At 40.8% G+C, this 19,751-nt stretch overlaps 1 protein-coding gene across 2 annotated transcripts in view; it reads right to left on the minus strand.

Moving 5' to 3' along the window:
• ADAMTS3 (ADAM metallopeptidase with thrombospondin type 1 motif 3) overlaps window positions 1–19,751 on the minus strand; it is a 140,312-nt gene that overhangs the window by 106,830 nt on the left and 13,731 nt on the right. For both annotated transcript variants that reach the window (XM_069978297.1, XM_069978296.1), the window contains exon 3: window positions 11,291–11,697. In XM_069978297.1, the coding sequence (XP_069834398.1) occupies window positions 11,291–11,697 (407 nt within the window). The remainder of the gene's footprint in view (window positions 1–11,290; window positions 11,698–19,751) is intronic.

Consider the following 19,751-nt stretch of genomic DNA (forward strand, 5'->3'; position numbering starts at 1 on the left):
AACCTGATTGTTTAGGTTACTGACCATCATTTTACTCTAAAAGCAGTGGTCAGACTGATAGATATGATGTATAGTGATATAGGGGGAGATTTATCAAACATGGTGTAAAGTAAAACTGGCTCAGTTGCCCCTAGCAACCAATCAGATTCCACTTTTCATTTTCCAAAGAGTCTGTGAGAAATTAAAGGTGGAATCTGATTGGTTGGTAGGGGCAACAGAGCCAGTTTCACTTTACAGCATGTGTGATAAATCTCCCGCCTAATGTATATATCTATTATATGAGGCTGAGAAGGTAAATTTGCCAAATAAATGTATTTGTAGAATATTTATCTTGACAAATATGTCAGTTGCGATGGGAATACCTCTTTAAAGCTACTGTTACGTGTCAATGACGTTCTGATTCAGAATTTCCTATTTACGCTATATGTTATCATTGTTACATATTGTAAAGTACTTGGCATTTCAGTTTCAGTTCATGTCCCTGCTCTCTTGACACTAAGGATGAATGAATTTTCCTGGCAAGGTACACTCATTAATCATACACTGTGGACACTCTCCATAGCGTGGGGGAGGAAGATGAGTAGGCCCATCACGACAATGTAAATTGTTATTGTCACTATAGAACAAACTGTGCCTTCTTCCTGTTCTTTTAATTGTTCTGTAATTTCGACCACCAGGATAACAACTTTTCACAGGAAAATTGTATTCAGATATTAGGTGTTTTATAAAGATACAGAGATGATTATTAATACAGTATTTGCTGTCCAATATTCGTGGGGCAAACACAAAAAAATAAATAAATAAAAACATACACTTTTGGCAAAAGAGCATTGTGCTTTCTAATAGAAATCTGTATATATAACATATATACTGTATATATATATATATAGAGAGAGAGAGAGAGAGAGAGAGAGAGAGAGAGAGCGCTAAGCCATGTGTGTTCGACACATCACAGGAACCAGAAAACAACAGTGGGTTGCGGGCACCAGGAAAGTTGGTAGATCGGAGCTGGCAAGTATGACCTGTAATGCATATAATACATTTTTCACACAACCTTATTAGTTCTTCAGAGCTGATTCTGCCTGTCTGGTCCTTTTTTTAAAATCTTCTGGTTCCTGATATTTTTTGCCGTTTTATACATAATCTAAGGTGGTCTTCTGGTGCACTGGAGGTGGGCCCAGAGCCTTCAGAGCATAGGTATGTCCGCTCTTTTTTTTTTTTTTTTTTTTCAAACATGTTTTAATTTAACCAAAAGACATGTATAGGAAATACAAAAAAAAAAAAGACATATCCAGCAGTCAAGAACTTAGTATGTCCGCTGTTGGTGATGCACGTCTTCTGTGTTCCCCCAGATTCTCTGACAGCAAGGCTCTGTGTGTGTCATCTCGGGCTCCATCATCAGAGCAGGCAGGGGCCGGAGCTCACACAGAAGCCAGGGCTGGGGGAACACACAAGGTGCACGTCCCAAAGAGTAGACATACCTATGTACTGGAGGCTCTGGACCCGCCTCCAGTGCACTTGAAGACCACCTTAGCATATGTGTAAGACGTCAAAAAAATATATGTATCCATGTGGTACATTCACTTTAAGAAAAAAAAATCGAGGTATGGAGTGCACATGGAAACTAAAGTAAAACACAACTGCTTAATTCCTATAGATTTTATTAGCGACAGCCAGGCAACCAGTTTTTCCAGGTTTCCCCTCTTTTTTCCCCATCTTAGAATCATGGGACCCCCGTTCTCTCAATAGGCGGGGGTCGCAATGATCGGGGATCTCTACCGCTTTACTTGGATTAAATGTAAACATACAAAACCAACTGCTTACTCTGCGATCCGAGCAAAAAAACATATAATAGCCTTCATTTAGAGGTAAAAAAGCACATTAAAGTTATAGAGTCATAAGTACATTTTAATGAAGTACGCGGCGAGCTCGGTTTTTGGCACGTCCAGCGTAATTTATATTTTAAAAAGAGCTTATTTTGAGAGATTAACTTCTCATTGAAATTAAAATGACATTGTTCGCTCCTTTTTATTCTTTACAACCTAAGAGGATGCCAGACTTTATTACTTTGGCAACTCTATGCATCAGTCTCAAAATTGCTTCTGCGCTAATTAGTGAAAGGTTCCCATAGCAATGTCCATTGTTATAGAAAAAATGTGTTGACTCTGCGGCTACACCGCACACTATACCGAAGATGACATAATCTCTTCTGCATAAGAATTACATATAGACGTCTAAGATAAGGGTGAACCATGGTATATTGTTTCCTCCAAATCAAGTTCCTTATTTTTAAGCCTGTGAAAACATAAACTGGTATAAAAGATATTTAGCTCAGATTTGGCTCAGTCTTTAATATAAGTTCTGTCTCCGAGAACAGATCCTGTAAGGTGCAACTTTGGTGGCAACGTCCTTGTGAAACAGAGAACAGGTACGACAAGTACTTGTCGAATAGTATATAATAGTGTTATCCCAAGATAATAATTATCTGGATACAGGATACGTGGTAAATATATGATCAATGGGTGCCCCCCCCCCATTCCATGACCAAGAGAACTGGGGGCCCTTACAGTTACTGCTCTGCTTCTGGTGTCTATATTCTTGTTTCACACTTTCAAAAATTTCCGAGGTCTATTCTGAGGTCCATACAATGCACCAAAGGCAAGAATTTCTGATGTGGGTCAAGTATGAATATTTAGGCTCTTTTAGATCCTGCACCCCAGTCTAGCCAACACTGTCTAGACGTGTTACTTTACTTTTGCACTTGAACACTTTTTATATTATGGTCCAACCGTAACAGACTCTATAAATGTTGACATGTCACACAGCAGATTAGGGGACAAATAAAGGGTAGATTGAGCAATATTGAACATTTCTGTATTTACTTCCATGGCCGATGCTGGGGCCCTGATATCATTTTGATCTTTTTGGTCTGCCAAGTAAGGTCCAAGTTAAAAAAATAAAAATTGAGAAGGCCGGTTTTAGACCACTAACTCAAACTGAACCAGCAGACCACAAGAAATTATTAGTTACTTAGACATTTTTAAGATAAAAAAGATACGTGGACCATTGCTGTTAATACTAATATCAGCGTGTATCCAACACAGACTGAATTTAATGCAACAAAGCCTGAAAAATGTAATTCCTCTATACCAACTGACAACACATGAGGGACACCAGTATATAGATACTAAGAACTGGCTACTGGCTACTAAATGGGACAAGACATGTGAGACTGGCTGCTCATATTGTTCCACTATCTCATAGGCTGCTTGAGTAGTTGGGGTATGTGCTACTTATTATAGTTCAGGATCTACAGTGTAGCATAGATTTCATGGTGATACTGTATAATAATAAGGCTAGGTTTAGGCAAATTAAAAATAAAGCTAAATAGGACCATTGTTTTGAGAATAAAACAATAGTAAAACAAAATTATGAGCAGATGGAAAAAATTGTCGTATTTGCAAAAGGAGGTCGTATACAATAAGCAATGTTCATTATTTGGACAGTCATTATGGATTAAGGACGTTATTCTATATGGTGTATGCCAATTTCCTATTGACTTCAGTGGAATGCATTATTAGGCTATGTTCACACTACGTAAGAGACCAGCCATTCCGTGACCTGGCTCGTCTCAGAAAGGACGGCCGGTCTCAGAAAGGAAAAGGATCATCATGATCTTTAGCCCCACAGAGTTCAGATGCAACGCATCAGAACTCCCCACAGCACACTATGGAGCGTGCGGCTGGAGCCGCTTGCTCCATAGTGTGCACTGACAGGGCTTTCTGCGGCCACTATTTAATAAATAGCGGCCGCAGAAAACAGACATGTCAGTTTTCTACAACACTGCTAGGGATCCTGGCCGGAGTGTACTCTGTGTGTATACACTCTGGCCAGGATTCCCTCAAAAGGCAGCACTACGTAAGTTCTGCATTTAAGAAACTTTGTAATTGGGTTTATTAGGCAAATATGCCATTATCTGCATTCAAAAAGACTTTCCCCAGGTCCCCCCCCCTCTTCCCTCCTCTCTCTCATTGACTGCTTATTATCAGGAAATCTCAACTCTTTTACATCAGTCGAGCCCTGTGTAACCTATGGAGAGGGGAGGGGGAGGAGGGAGATTATTTGCCAGAAGAGAGCAGAGAACAAAGGATTACACAGCGGGACCTGTGTGAAAGCTGGTATTCAGAGGTCCGAGAGGTCAGTGCTGACTTTAAAAGAGATGTGATGTAGCTGTCAATTAACTTTTTGTTGTCCTGTTTTGGTGCCTCATGTCCCTCCACCCCTCCCCTCTCCATAGAAAACCATGAAGACAGCGGGGAGAGCTTCAAACTGCTTTTCCATGATAAAAATGCATTTTTCATCTAATAAACCCAGTAACAAAGTTTCTTAAAATTGCCTGTAGTATTGATTTCTGCAACAACAGTGACATTTTAAGTTCAATTGCTCGGCATTTGAATACCCTTGTCTGAAGAAGTTGGATGCAGCCCTAGGGAGCCCTGGCTGTATCTGTGTTTTCCTGGATTCCCTAGGGTTGCATCTTATTCACCCACCTGTATTCAAATGCTGAACGACTGAACGCCAGCATGTTCGAGTCACATTTATCTCTAATATATATAGTAGTGTTTTAGGACACTAACCAGTAGCATTATTCAATGAATTCCGCAGGTTGTTATATATGTGTGTTTACTACTTTGTGAAGCTGATCTTCTTAAAGGCAATGCTATCTATCCTTTGCTTTCTGCCTAAGACAAGTCCTGTAAATTCTAGTTTAAGAACCAGATATGACGACTCTTTGGCCATCAAAATACGAAAAACAGACAAAAGACAAGCCAAATCAATTCCCAATTCAAAAAAATAGGCAAAATAATTTCTCCGATGCTTGTTCCAACAGTATACTGTATGATGGTGAATTGGGCAGGTCGATAAACTGGGCAGATCAGTTTGTTCACTTCTGATCATGGTTGAATGAGTCACACAGTGACACTTTAAAGTGAAGGTCCGATATGATTTTGTAAGCATAGCTCTCAAGATGACCACTTAACGCAAGTAACGTTTTACTGGGAAATCCACTTCAGAATGCCAAGAACAGATACAGATTCTAAACAGGATATAAATAAGTCCAGTATAAGACAGTAGACAATTAGCATATATTTTTTAAAAAGTCCCCTCATCTCTTGCCAAACACATAACTCATCAATATAACCGCGATGTTACTTTCATCTTTTTTCGGACAATTAAGGATATGGGCTTGAACTGTAGAGGACTAGATAAGTATGTCAATCATCGAGCAGTCCTTGCATGTTTGAACCTGTTCCACATTCCCTTGGGGAATTAAGCCAGCAGTGACAGGTTCCATGTTATCAAGAGGCCGCTTCTTACCCTATGGTCTCATTTTTCCAACCTTCAAATAAAGATATTTTCTTAACCTCACAGCCGAAGGAATTGATTCTGCACTTTTTAGAACTGTGATGGGAAAAAAATCTTACTATTAATTGGAAGACACAGTTTTTAAATTAATTCAAATCGTGATGGCCAAAAAAAATCTCAACTTTTTTTTTGTAAAAAAAACATTTTTCTAATTGTAGGCAGCCTCGGAAACTATTTTAAGGGTGTTTGAGGCAGCCAATTAAGGATGGTCCGAACCTGCCGAGGTACGCTTGGCATCAGATTCCCACTGTCTGGCCGCTCCGTGCAGCAGGTGGATACAGCGGGAGAACCGTCTGGAAAACTGGGATACAGCCTATGGCTATGGCTGTATCCCAGTTTTCCAGGCGGTCCTCCCGCTGTATCCACCCTCTCCACGGAGCGGGCAGATAGCGGGAATCATTGCCGAGAGTTCGGGTTCGTACGAACCCGAACCTCGGCAGGTTCGGACCATCTCTACAGCCAACGGCTTTTTGCTCTGTCAATGCACTGTATTTAACTATAAGGGCTTATAAGAGCCCTTATGGTGAAATGCATAGGCACAGCACCAGAGAAACCCCCCCCACTGAGCACTTGCCCACTTGTCCATGGTAGAGTCCTGCTGCTTAACCCTTTCTGTGCCGCAGCATGTAAGTGACACTAAGGGCCCTATTCCACGGGCCGAGCAACGATGTAAACGAGCACCGATCTGCTAGATCGGCGCTCGTTTACTGGGCCTATTCCACGGCCCAGATGATCGTTAAGCGAGGGCTGCAGGGACATCGTTACCGATGTCCTTGCAGCTATTGCAGTAATACATTACTGCCATACATACATTACTGCAATACATTACTACATTAACGCGGCGTTCCCGGCCAGTGATTGGCTGAACGTCTGACAGCTCAGTCAGGCTGCCCCGGAGATGATGCTGCACGCGGGACCCGGGAAGGAAGACGGAGCGGAGGAGAAGCCCTGCAGGTAATGTATGGTGCTCTGCTTGAATCGTCGGTCGCCCCTGCGCACCACTATTCCACCGTAGTGATGCGCGGGTAGCGAACAATGATTTTAGGTTTAAACCTAAATGAACGATCAGCCGATGACACGATCATTGGCTGATCATTCTCTCTATTCCACCGAGCGATAATCGGCGGAATCGGGAAGAATGGGGCCGATTCGGCCAATTATCGCTCCCGTGGAATAGGCCCCTAAGGGTTAAAGATCATAAGACCGCACAGTCCAATAGTCCTGCACATAGTTGTGCTTGTGGGTAGCCTAAGAATGGAGGTTGGAGGATTTTGGTGCAGGAGTGATGAAGCATAAATGTCCTGCTCTTTAACCCTTTCTGTGTTGCAGCATGTAAGTGAACTTTGGGATCCCAAAACAGCAAAACACCTGACACTGGATTTGAGTGAGGATAAAACAAATAATCGACATGTCTCTTATTGATCTGTTTTGGCGTCTATTCCATGCAGATTCTATGTAGGCCATACTTTATTAGGCTATGTTCACACAACTTAAGTTCAGTATTAATCACGGCCGTTGTTGCCGGTTTAAAACACGGCCGTGATTAATTCTGAATTTACATTGTGCTGCAGCTAGAGGAAATCCCAGCCGGAGTGTATACACACAGTATACACTCCGACCGGGATTGCTAGAAGTGCTGCAAAAAAAACATCATATCAGTTTTCTGCGGCCGCTATTCATTGAATGCGGCCGCACGCTCCATTGTGTGCAGCTGGGAATTCGGATGCAGGCGTCGGCATCCGAATTCATTAGTAGTGAAGATCATCCGGCCAGTACTGCTGTACAAGTCGGGATGATCATCAGTAACACCGGCCGTTCTGTGATCCGGCTGGGTCACAGAACGGCCGGTGTTTTACTAAGTGTGAGTGTGGCCTAAGGCTATAATCCCTGTCAAAAACTGCAACTAAATAGAAAACATAGAGAGTAAAAATATGCAATATAAATCTGTGAGTACAACTCAGTTTTCTGACGCAGGTTCCACCCAGGATTTATTCAGGTGGAAAAATATACAGAGTGAATACGCCCTAAGGGCAAAGAGTTTAAGGAATATTCCACCATGAAGGTTGATTTGAATGAAGTCAGAGCTGTTTCACGACCCGACAAAGTAGAGTTATTCTGTGCTAAAACATATAGGTCCAACAATATCTTATAAGTGTATCGGTTACGTTTTAAGTCTTAGGAGGTGTCAGATATAATTATTTAAGCCAATGCAAATGGAGTCAAATAGCATTTGCTTTCATAAGATACAGAAACTAGTACAGCTTTCCATTAAAGTCTTCTTTAAGCGGTCCATTGAAGAAGGTCAGCTTCCAATGTGTTTTTAGATGTAGTCCCATGGGGAAGGGAGTTTCTACTGTAACTAGAGGAACACAACATAGCTGCTGTTGTTTTTACTCTGTAACACTGATTGAATTAGTATTTGCAGCATATGTGGGTTACAAGCAGTGTGTATCTGGGATTTCAAAGTGTTTACCCTGGTAGACCACGGAGTTACCACTGTAAATACCCGCCCGCTCCGGCTGTTTTTTAGAAATAGTGTTTAGTGTGGCATAAAGATGCGGGCCAAAGTGTCTCCCAGTATACCTGGCAATGACCTCAATAGGATTTTAGCCTAAAACATTTCAGCCACACAGTATCTTTTTTGTGATTTAAAGAACTGGTTGACTCCCGTGGAAAAAATATACTGATCACACTTTAACATTTTTCAAGTATAATATTTTCGCAGTTACAAGGCTAAGCCAGAGACCTGTGCTTAAAAAAAAGGCTAATTCATAAAAATAAAGTGAATTTCGCTTCGAAAAATATGGAAATTTGTATGCTAGGATGCCGCTTGAAAGCAATAGGAAATAAATACTGCCCTGTACATTTTTTAGCAATATCAATATACAAAAGGTAATTGGAATGTAGGTAGTACATATAAATCTTGCTTCACATAAACAAATATATACCTGTATTTTCCAGCGTATAAGATGACCCCCAACTTTTCCAGTTAAAATATAGAGTTTGGGATATACTCGCTATATAAGACTACCTCTTCCAACGCACAGCAAACAAAAATTCATAAAAAAACATCAGACAGCAGTGAGATCTGAGAGGCAGAGAAGGAGGGTACAGTAATACCGGTAGGATACAAGAGCGGCCAGACGGGTGAAAGAGGTGTGCTTTCCTGGGCACAGCGCCACTGTATCTCTTTTTTCCATACCCCGGACACCTGCAGCTTGCTCTGCATTTCATATGGTCACCGCATATGGCGGGGATGTGGCCCATTTTGAGCTTCATCCACCACATGAAGTGACCACAGATTCTCCAGTCCGGTTCAGAAGTTTTTCAGCACCAGCCCTATAAGACAACACCCGGCGTATAAAACGCCCCCTGACTTTTGAGAAGATGAGCAGATTTTCCTGGGTTAAAAAGTAGCAGGAAAATACTATACCCAAGATATGTTACAGACCAAATTCACAGACCTCCCGGAATCAGGTATCATTATGATGCTGGGAGCTCTGAAACTGTTTAAATCTTCAAGGTACTGTACTGACAAAGCTGTGCAGCTGTGTCAGTACAGTACCGGGAAGTTTTGAAAAGTTTTAGAGCTCTCATCATAAGGCTATGGACTGGTAATTATAACCACCCCCTGCCAACCCTGGAGTTCTCCTTTAAGCGACAGCCAAGCAAAGTAAATCCCATCCCATTGTTGGCAATGTCTCTCTGTATATAACCTCATGTGAGAGGTGTTTCAAACAAGAGGACGGGATAGATATTGTTGGGCTATTACAGTCCATGAGAACACCCATAGACTTTTGCATTTAATTTGCAAATCAATTAAAAGCATGTTGGAGGGGTTACTTCTCAAAAAAAAAGTATGCACGAATTCAGGGTCAGACACCCTATACAGCCATGTCCTTCATTTTCACACCAAAAATCTGCTGACCAGTCTACTTTAAAGTGACCTGATATGAATGAAGGGTGATTGAGATATGATGACTTTCCAGCTGGCTATACCCCACTTGGATCATGACTACATAAAGTTCTTTTTCGATCGGAAACCGTACAAAGGGCAGAGCAAGCTGCCTGGAAAAGTTACCTGGAAAAGTTAGGGGTTGTCTTATATGCCCAGAAAATACAATACTTCAATTTTACAGGGGCTACAAGCATTGGCACTAGGAAAATGGGACAATTCTCCTGACAAGGTGGAACCAGCATCTATCCAACATTTGTAGCATATACTGCAAAACTAACAGGCACCAATCAAAGTAGTTGGTCAGAATACTGTAAAAGCAAGTAAGATGTATTCTTTAATGTACTATTAGAGCCATAAGAGAAACAGATCACTGATCTCAGGGAGACCAGTCAAACGACAACATTGCCGGCTGCCGACCAAAGCGCCAAATGCAGTGAAATCCTAGGTGCATTGCTCCCTGGGAAAAATCAACATGCAAAAGAAGAGCCTGTGGAGCCTTATTTAAGTCTCGAAACACAGGACTAGCCAGATATCCCTCCGGGAAGGACCCAGACGGGTGGCTCCTGTAGGGAAACCACCAAAACCAACATTTTAAGTGGCCCTATAAATCAATGTAATGACAAGGGAAAAACCAAGGCCAGGTAACCATACACAGACAGCTGTTTCGGGGTGTTGCCCCTCATCAGTGTGGAGCAGGATCCCGGCTAGGTGGGAGGAATGCCTAGTAGAGCCAGAAACAGAGCGCTGATCTCAGGGAGACCAGCCCCTCATCAGTGTATGTGGATGGATACCTAGTCTTGGTTTTTTCCTTGTCATTACATTGACTAAAAGGGCCACTTAATATGGTGGTTTTTGGGGTTTCCTACAGGAGCCACCCCTTGGCTGGGTACTTCCCGTAGGGATATCGGGCTAGTCCTGTGTTTCAAGACTCCTAAATGAGGCTTCATGGGTTCTTCTTTTGCATGTTCATGTTTCCCAGGGAGCAATGCACCTAGAATTTCACTGCATTGTGCGCTTTGGCCGGCATCCGGCAATATTATGGTTTGGCTGGTCTCCCTGAGATCAGCGATCTGTTTCTCGTATGGCTCTACTAGGCATTGCTACCACCTAGCCGGAACCCTGCTCCACACTGATGAAGGGCAACACCCTGAAACAGCTGTCTGTGGATAGATACCTGGCCTTGGTTTTTCTTTTGTCATTACATTGACTTAAAGGGCCACTTAATATGGTGGTTTTGGTGGTTTCCCTACAGAAGCCACCCCTTGGCTGGGTCCTTCCCAGAGGGATATCTGGCTAGTCCTGTGTTTCGAGACTCCTAATTGAGGCTCCAGGGGTTCTCCTTTTGCATGTTAATCTACTATTGTCTTTTTCAATTAACCTTGTACAGACATATTTATTTAATAGAAAAAAAGATTATCGGCAGAAAAAGACCACTTGGTCCATCTAGTCGACCCCCTTAGTATTTCCTTTGTTATTACCTTAGGATAGATATATGTTTATCCCAGGCAGGTTTACATTCAGTTATTGTAGATTTACCTACCACATCTGCTGGAAGTTTCTTCCAGACATCTACTACTCTTTCAGCTAAGTCATATTTTCTTGTGTTGTTTCTGACCCCAGACTGTGCCTCCTTTTTTTTGTTTTTTTTTTTCACTAAAAACACTTCCATCTTGAACCTTATTTCGTTCTTTAACATCTCACAAGAGCTATTTTCAGACGTCTTTAAAAAGTTCTTTATTTGCTTTAGAACCTGCCGTGAAACAATGCTTGGCAACACTAAAAGGGAAAACTAGTGTTACAATGTTTAAAGACCTTTAATATAGTCCGAAATATTACGCTATACTGCCCGCATAATTGAAAACACAATAAATAAATGAGCAAAAATGTTAAAAACAGTATCCTTACCAGTCCATCACAGTTACTCAATGCTACAGATGCTCCAGGGATATCCGCTATTTCTCCAACATAAGCACAGTTTGTCCACAATGGCTCTTTTTTCCAGATTTCTTCAGAACTATTTGATACATGGGTAGTATTTCCAACATGGCTTCCGTTTTCAGCATTCACAGGGTCTTCATGCCACTCCACCACAGCCCCTGGAGCAATGAGGCGAGTGTTTGGCTTCAATTTAAGATGGAATTCTCTTCCAAAGGCAGTAACATTAAAGTAGAGGGGCTGGCGTCTATGTGACGTGTCTCTTGCTACTCTTTTATTGTGACTAATGGAAAGTATATTGGATATATGGCGTCCCTCTGCGTCAGTAGTTATCGGTGTTATCAGTTCATATTCTCCTTGTTTTATCCTATTTAAATCTGAGAAAAAGAAGAAAAAAAACTAGTCAATAAAATGAAACAGTAATAAAGCTGACTTAAAAAATACATGAATGGCTAAAGTAGACATTACGAAAAAATAATTTACTCTATTATTACGCATTTCTCATAGTAGGTTGTCTCTGCTATTTTACACACAATGTAATGATCAGATATAGAGATGAGCTAATATTGGGTATGTTCGTGTTGGTCCAAACGAAAACTCTCGCCATTTGATTAGCCTATGGCCTATAGCTCTATCCATGTTTTCCAGGCAGACAAAAGGCTGCATACAACTTCTTCAGCCACCGCTAAGGAAATTCTGAGAGTTTGGGTTTGGACGAAAGTGAATGCACTCAAAGTTCGCTCATCTATAATCAGGTATACCTATGGCAATGAACTTTCAAAGTCTGTAAGATAAATAGCTAATTATAAAAAAAAAAAAAAAAGGACTTTCAAAGTTAGGCTGGGTTCACACTACGTTTTTTCAATCCGATTTTTCACCCGTTTTTTGCAACAACAAAAAAAAACGGATGGAAAAACTGGTGCAATTGTGTGCATCCACTTTGATCTATTTTTCTGTTGACTTCCATTATAAAAAAAAAAGGATCAAAACACATAGTTTTTTTTTTAACATACACAAAAATAAAGGTAAAGTGTGACTGTCGTGAAATTTTTTTTTGCAGAAATCAATAGTCCAGGCGATTTTAAGAAACTTTGCAATTGGGTTTATTAGCCGAAAAATGCATTTTTATCATGAAAAAGTATTTTGAAGCTCTCCCCCCTGTTTTCATTGTTCTCCTATGGAGAGAGCTAAATAAAACACCAAAACAGGACAACAAAGAGTTAATCTACAAATACCTCACCCTTTATCTCCTCTGACAGTCACCACTGACCTCTCTGAGCTCTGATTACAGCGTTCACCCAGCTCCATGCCTGTAATCCTGTTACCTGCTTTCTGCTGTCGGCTAACTCCCTCCTTCCTCCTCCCCCCTCCCCTCTCTATAGGAACAGACTGGGTACGTCTGATGCAACAAGTCACAATTTCCTGATTTTTTGCAGTGGATGGAAAAGAGGAGGGAGGGGGGACCCGGGAAAAGGCTTTTTAAATGCAGATAATGGCATATTTGGCTAATAAACCCAATTACAAATTTTCTTAAAATCGCCTGGACTATTGATTTCTGCAAAAAAAAAAAAAAAAAAAATACGACAGTGACTCTTAAGTATGTTTTTGGGTACGTAAAAAAAAAACCTGATGCGTTTTGATCCGTTCTTTCTATAGTGTAAGTCAATGGAAAAACGGACACACACAATTGCATCGGTCTTTCTATCTGTTTTCTGCAAAAACGGATGAAAAAAAAAAGGAAGCAAAAACGTAGTGTGAACCCAGCCTTAGATGATTCCAGTGCTCAGCTATCTTTAGTAGTCCTATGAAGATGAATGGAGTGGAGGCCAAGCATGTGTGTAGCTTCTTTCTCCCCCCCCAGCAGACATCCAACAATATTAATACTTATGCCCTATGCTTTGGATGAGGTCATTGAGACAGGAAGTGATGTCATATAATGACAGGAGGATACCATGTGGAGAATAAAGCTGCTGCGTTTCTGCCCCATATCATGTCGTATCTGTTATATAATTCACATGTTTAACTGTCTTTCAAAATAATATTAAACATAAGTACAAGAAAGAGAAAGAGCTTAAAAAGACTAGTACGCCTTGTGTCACCACTCGGACATGGCTTGAATACACATCTCTTCAGGGAATGTGTCCACCAGATGGGCCTTTAAACTGTTTTTACATTTGGATAACTCATTAACTAAGGAGGCGTTTTTTTTTTTCTTCTATAGGAACAACACGGCCATTTCCCAGCAGCCCAGGGTTCTCATAATGTTTTCTTTTTCTGTCTGTTTTATTGCTGCGGAGCTGTTGTTAACCTCCTTTTTTCCCCAAATAATGACCATATGAAAGCATCAGCTCGGATCACTACACTAAAACTGAGCGCTAAAGAAGGTAACTGATTATATATGAATTTAGAAAGTTTGCAGTGGTCCCTCGGGTTACAAAATTTTTTGCATAAAGTGGTCTTCCCTGGACCATTGCAACTTGAGACCAGACTCAACATACAATGCTACAGACAGTCTGACTCTATGACGTGCGGGAATGAGTAGATTGGGGATGGGGAACCTTCGGACCTCCAGCTGTTGAAAAACTACAATTCCCATCATGCCTGGGCAGCCGAAGCTAAAGCTTCGGCTGCCCAGGCATGATGGGAATTGTAGTTTTGCAAGAGCTGGAAGGACAAAGGTTCCCCATCCCTGATTTAAAGAGAACCTGTCATTAAAAATAACTTTTGAGGTGTTATTGGTCAAAGGTTATTGATCACAACGATCAGGAGGTAAAGCCAAGGAGAGAGCTCGCTGATTCCAACAATGCAGCTTCTGTACAACAGTGCACGGAACTGCAGGGCTTAGATAGCCCTGCAGTTCCCAACACAAACGTTGACGGCAGTAGAGGGGGTTGTGTGGCACCTTTCTACTTCCAGTCAATGGAAATATATATGAATAAAAATAAAAATAGAAAACTTTACTTTTTTTTAACACATACAATGTAATATAACGTTATTAAAGCAATGTAAGAAAAAAAAAAAAAATCGGTCTCAGAGTACCCACAATTTTCACTTTTGAATATTTTTAGTTGCCACAATTACACCTTCTAGTTTGGTTAAAGGGGTCATCTGGCAAAAATCATTTTCTTTTAAAATCACCTGGTGTCAGAAAGTTATATAGATTTGTAATTTACTTCTATTTAAAAATCTTGAGTCTTTCCATACTTATCAGCTGCTATATGTGCTGCAGGACGTGGTGTTTTATGTTCAGTCTGACACAGTGCTCTCTGCTGACATCTCTGTCCAAAACAGGAATTGTCCAGAGCAGGGAAGGTTTTCTATGGGGGATTTGCTACTGTTCCCGACAGTGCCTAACATGGACAGAGGTGGCAGCAGAGAGACTGGAAAGAAAACACCACTTCCTGCAGGACATACAGCAGCTGATAAGTATGAGAATTTTTTTAAATAGAAGTAAATTATAAATCTATATAACTTTCTGAAACCAGTTGATTTGAAAGAAAAGGATTTTTATTGGATAACCCCTTTAAGAGACTATTTTACACATGAACACATACTCCCATCCAGGGCCTAAAGGCTGCAATGCTGGTTAGCCCCCCTGGCTATACCTTGTAGAGAAGGAAAACAATGCTCCTGCTGTTTGCTAGCACTGTAGTGCCTACAAATGAAAGGACCCTGGGGGAGATTTATCAAACATGGTGTAAAGTGAAACTGGCCCAGTTGCCCCTAGCAACCAATCAGATTCCACCTTTCATTCCTCACAGACTCTTTGAAAAATGAAAGGTGGAATCTGATTGGTTGCTAGGGGCAACTGAGCCAGTTTCACTTTACACCATGTTTGATAAATCTCTGTTTTGCCTATGGAAAAAAAAAAAAAAAAAAAAAATATATATATATATATATATATATACTGTGTGTGTATATATATATATATACTGTGTATATATATATATATATATATATATATATATATATATATATATATATATATATAGGCCTTTAGATACCTTGAACACGTATGATAAATTTTGATCCATCCAAAAGCATACTAACATACACTTCGGAGTTATTACAGTGACTGTTTTACTATACCGTTACCCATAAGGCCAGTACACAGTGGATGCCCACATATCCAGGAGTTTCCAGGGAAAAATAAATAAGGCAACTACTTATGACCTTTCCCACATTCTGGCAATTGATGTCCCATTCAGCAATTGGCCGGCGTTAGAAAATTTCTATTTTAAAGGGTAATATAATTTTGGACAGGATCTGTAGAACCTCAGTTGACTATGTCATAGGTGACTTGAGGTCAATGAGAATAATTTATCGCTTATATACTTATAAATAAACATGAATGAGGCAAAATGTGAGAAAGGGAAATAATACTGAAGCCCATTCACATACAGTGTTCAGTGTTAGTCCACAATTACTTAAAGGTAATAAAGGTATAGAAACCTTCTCAGTGACTTCCAGCTAAATAGATACATACACTTAAAGTGGTTTCCTTTTCAAATTAACTAGTCTCGAAATGTTATATAGAATTGTAATGTACTTTCAAAAAAACTCCAGTCTTCCACTACTTATCAGCTGTTGTAAATCCTGCAGGAAGTGGTTTATACTGACACAGTTCTCTCTGCTGCCATCTCTGTCCATGTCAGGAACTGCCCAGAGCAGCAGCAAATCCCTATAGAAAACATCTCCTGCTCTGGGTAGTTCCTGACATGGACAGAGGTGGCAGCAAAGAGCACTGTGTCAGTATACACCACTTCCTGCAGGACACACAGCAGCTGATACATACTGGAAGATTTGAGATTTTTAAATAGAAGTAAATTACAAATCAGTAGAATTTTCTGACTAGTTGATTTGAAGAAAAAAAAATCGCTGGAGTACCCCTTTAAGTGTAAAATAGCTTGTCAAACTAGTATTTATCCAGTAATGAATAAAGCTCTATGGTAGCTCATATTTGGCTGCGGTAGGGGCAGCTGCTGAAGCCTCCGATTTATTATGGGGAAGGCACCTCTTGATGGATCCAGGGCATCTAATATCACTCAGCTTTTTCCTATAACCACCCATTGTGTTTTACTAGACCCCTCCCTTTGTGTTCATGTAGGGGTAGGGAACCTTGGCTCTCCAGCTGTTGCAAAACTTTAGCTGTCCATACATGATAGGAGTTGTAGTCTTGTAACAGCTGAAGAGCCAAGGTTCCCTACCCCTGATGTAGAGAGTAGCTGTGGGAGAGAGTGGCCTCTTGGGGCCAGAGGAATAATGCTGCCTCTGGCCAGAAGAGTGATTGACAGGGCGGGGAACCATTGGCTCCTGGTCCTGTGAAGCACAGCACCGCATTGAACTGTATACGCTCCTGATTTGGAGTACAGCTAAAGGGCCAGCGCCAGTACCCCATGGCGCTCGGGTGCCGGCACTGGACTGGACTGGACTGCTTTGCAGTGCATCCAGAATTTCAGAAAGTTTCCAGAATGCGCATACGGAGATGTGCAGAATTCTGGATGCCCTCATATGGTTCTATGGGGCATCCATGATGGAATTTCCTATACCCTTCAGAACAATCCTGAATGGTGGCCATGCCAAATAGAATCCTATGTGTCAGGAAATCTATCCATATTTCCTAATAAGAAGTCTGTATAGATTTTCCTGACATGTTAAGGGGGCTTTGGTGTTCACCATTATTGGTACCATTGTGCACTTTATAGGCAGAGAATTCAAAAACCTGGTTGTGATTAAAGGGGTTATCCAGTGCTACAAAAACATGGCCACTTTCTTAGAGAGACAACACTACTCTTGTCTTGTCCAGTGTGGGTGCAGGTTTTGTATCTCAGTTCCACTGAAGTGAATGGAGCTTAAAGAGGTCATCCAGCACTACATAAACATGGCCACTTTTTCCCCTCTCTTGTCTCAAGATTGGGTGGGGTTTGGAATTCAGTTCCATTGAAGTAAATGAAGCTTAATTGCAAACCGCACCTGAACTTGAGACAAGAGAGCGGGGAAAGTGGCCATGTTTTTGTAGCGCTGGATAACCCCTTTAATTAAAAAAACACACCTGAACTTGAGACAAGAGTCACGTTGTCTCTAAAAGAAAGTGGCCAGGTTTTTGTAGCGCTGGATAACCCCTTTAACTTCTATAGTAACAAAAAGCAATTTGTCGGTGCTCTGGGTATATAATAGATTATGCCAAATCACTCAAGGAAACAACTAAGTCCCATTAACCTTAGTATAGCTCACACAAAGCAAGCACAGAGAGATTTTCTATGGGGATTCATATAAAACCGAGACAGAGTTCCTGTCTCGGCCAGAGATGGCAGCAGAGAGCACTGTGTCAGACTGAAAATAAAACATTTCCTGCAGGACATACAGTAGCTAATAAGTATGACAAAACTTAAGATGTTTTTAATTGAAGTAAATTACAAATCTATATAACTTTTTAATATCAGTTGATTTGAAAGAAAAAGATTTTCGCTGGACAACCCCTTTAACAGGACTCTTTTGGCGTGGCAGAAGTGAAGGGCGCAAGACAATACTCCCAACCAACGTTATGCTGTATCAAGCAATCAAATGAATGTGGACAGCATAACCTATCTATATTCTATCTGGAATCTATTTAGAATACCCATGTCCAACAATTTAAGCTCAGTAATGTGCTTGCTATATATGTATCTCCTTTAGTTACATCTTTGATTTCCCATGTATCAGATCATGGTATTTCCTATTAATTTGCCCCAACCACGACAATGCCTATATGGAACCTCATTGCCAATGTGGCAGCCCTAGCTACATTACTGTATATGCTATAGATCTACACACCTTAGTGCCCATAATAGCCCCAGCTTTAGTATTCCCCATTCAGAAGCCATTTGAGCTTGCGTGGAGAGCCCAATGCAGTGCTTATGTACTTCCTTGGTCATTGTACAGCATATACAGCAACAGTACTGTCCATAAAGTAACCCTACATATAGAAGTTCCCATAAAGTGGCACCAATTATAATGTATATACAATAACCCTGGCACTCTTATTGTCCATTTTATTTATTTTCACTAAAGCCAGAAAAGGATGAGGGGAAAATCCACTGACGGTTTTAATATATTTAGACCACTAGAAAGTGTAGTTAATTTAAAGGGGTACTCCAGCGAAAATCTTTTTCTTTCAAATCAAGTGGTTTCAGAAAGTTATATAGATTTGCAATTTACTTCTATTTAAAAATCTCCAGTCTTCTAGTACATATCAGCTGCTGTTTGTCCTGCAGGAAGTGGTGTTTTCTGTTCAGTCTGACACAGTGCTCTCTGCTGCCACCTTGTGTTGGAGACAGGAACTGTCCAGAGCAGCAGCAAATACCCACAGAAAACCTATCCTGCTCTGGACAGTTCCTGACATGGCCAGACTCTGTCAGACTGGAAAGAATACACCACTTCCTGCAGGACATACAGCAGCTGATAAGTATGGGTAGGCTTGATATTTTTAAATAGAAGTAAATTACAAATCTATATAACTTTCTTAAACCAGTTGATTGGAATGAAAAAGATTTTCGCGGACAACCCCTTTAATGATAAGGACTCTGTATAGGTCCCATCTACACTCCTGTTTCCTATTTTAAACTGTTACAAAACGTATGTATGTCTTGAATTAAAAGTAAAGGAAGAGCACATTGTGAACTGTTTATATGGGCTATTTAGCATATGGTTACAATGATAGGATAAAGAAATTCTTTGTTATCATGTGATCAGATGGAGAGCGATAAGAGTGTTAGATAGTATCTGTACAATTACTAGATAAATGGAACATATATTTCTTAAACACGTCCAAAAATTTAATGCGGGGACTGAGAATTCCTAAACACTAAAGAGTTTTAATACAAATGGAAATCCTTCGAAGGTCTTTGGGTTCGGCTGTGTGCGCTGGGTTAGAGGCACTAAGCACATGGTACATATTAATATGTTAATCATTTCCTAACATGACCGAACAAAGAACTTGTGGAAACATCTCTGCAATGTAGATCTATAGGTTTTTAAAGGGACCAGCTTAGGAGGCTGTCAAAAAACGTAAAAGAATGTAAGAGCTACGTGGGTAAAATAAGATGGAATTGTCTATCCAAGTTAAAGGGGATATCCAGCGCTACAAAAACATGGCCACTTTCTTCCAGAGACAACAGGACTCTTGTCTCCAGTTCAGGTGTGGCTTGCAATTAGGCTCCATTCACATCAATGGAACTAAGTGGCAAACCCAACCCAAACTGGAGACGAGAGCGGTGCTGTCTCTGAAAGAAAGTAGCCATGTTTTTGTAGCGCTGGATAACCCCCTTAAAGGAGAAGTCCGGTGGATTACAAAATCCGGCAGCCGGAAGGGGGTAAACTGATTACAAGTACTAACTTACCTCTTCTCGTGCCCATGGTGAGCGGCTCTTGTGGCCGCAGGACCCTGCCGGGC

This window comes from Dendropsophus ebraccatus, chromosome 7 (genome assembly GCF_027789765.1).
Source record: "Dendropsophus ebraccatus isolate aDenEbr1 chromosome 7, aDenEbr1.pat, whole genome shotgun sequence".
NCBI classification, from domain to species: domain Eukaryota; kingdom Metazoa; phylum Chordata; class Amphibia; order Anura; family Hylidae; genus Dendropsophus; species Dendropsophus ebraccatus.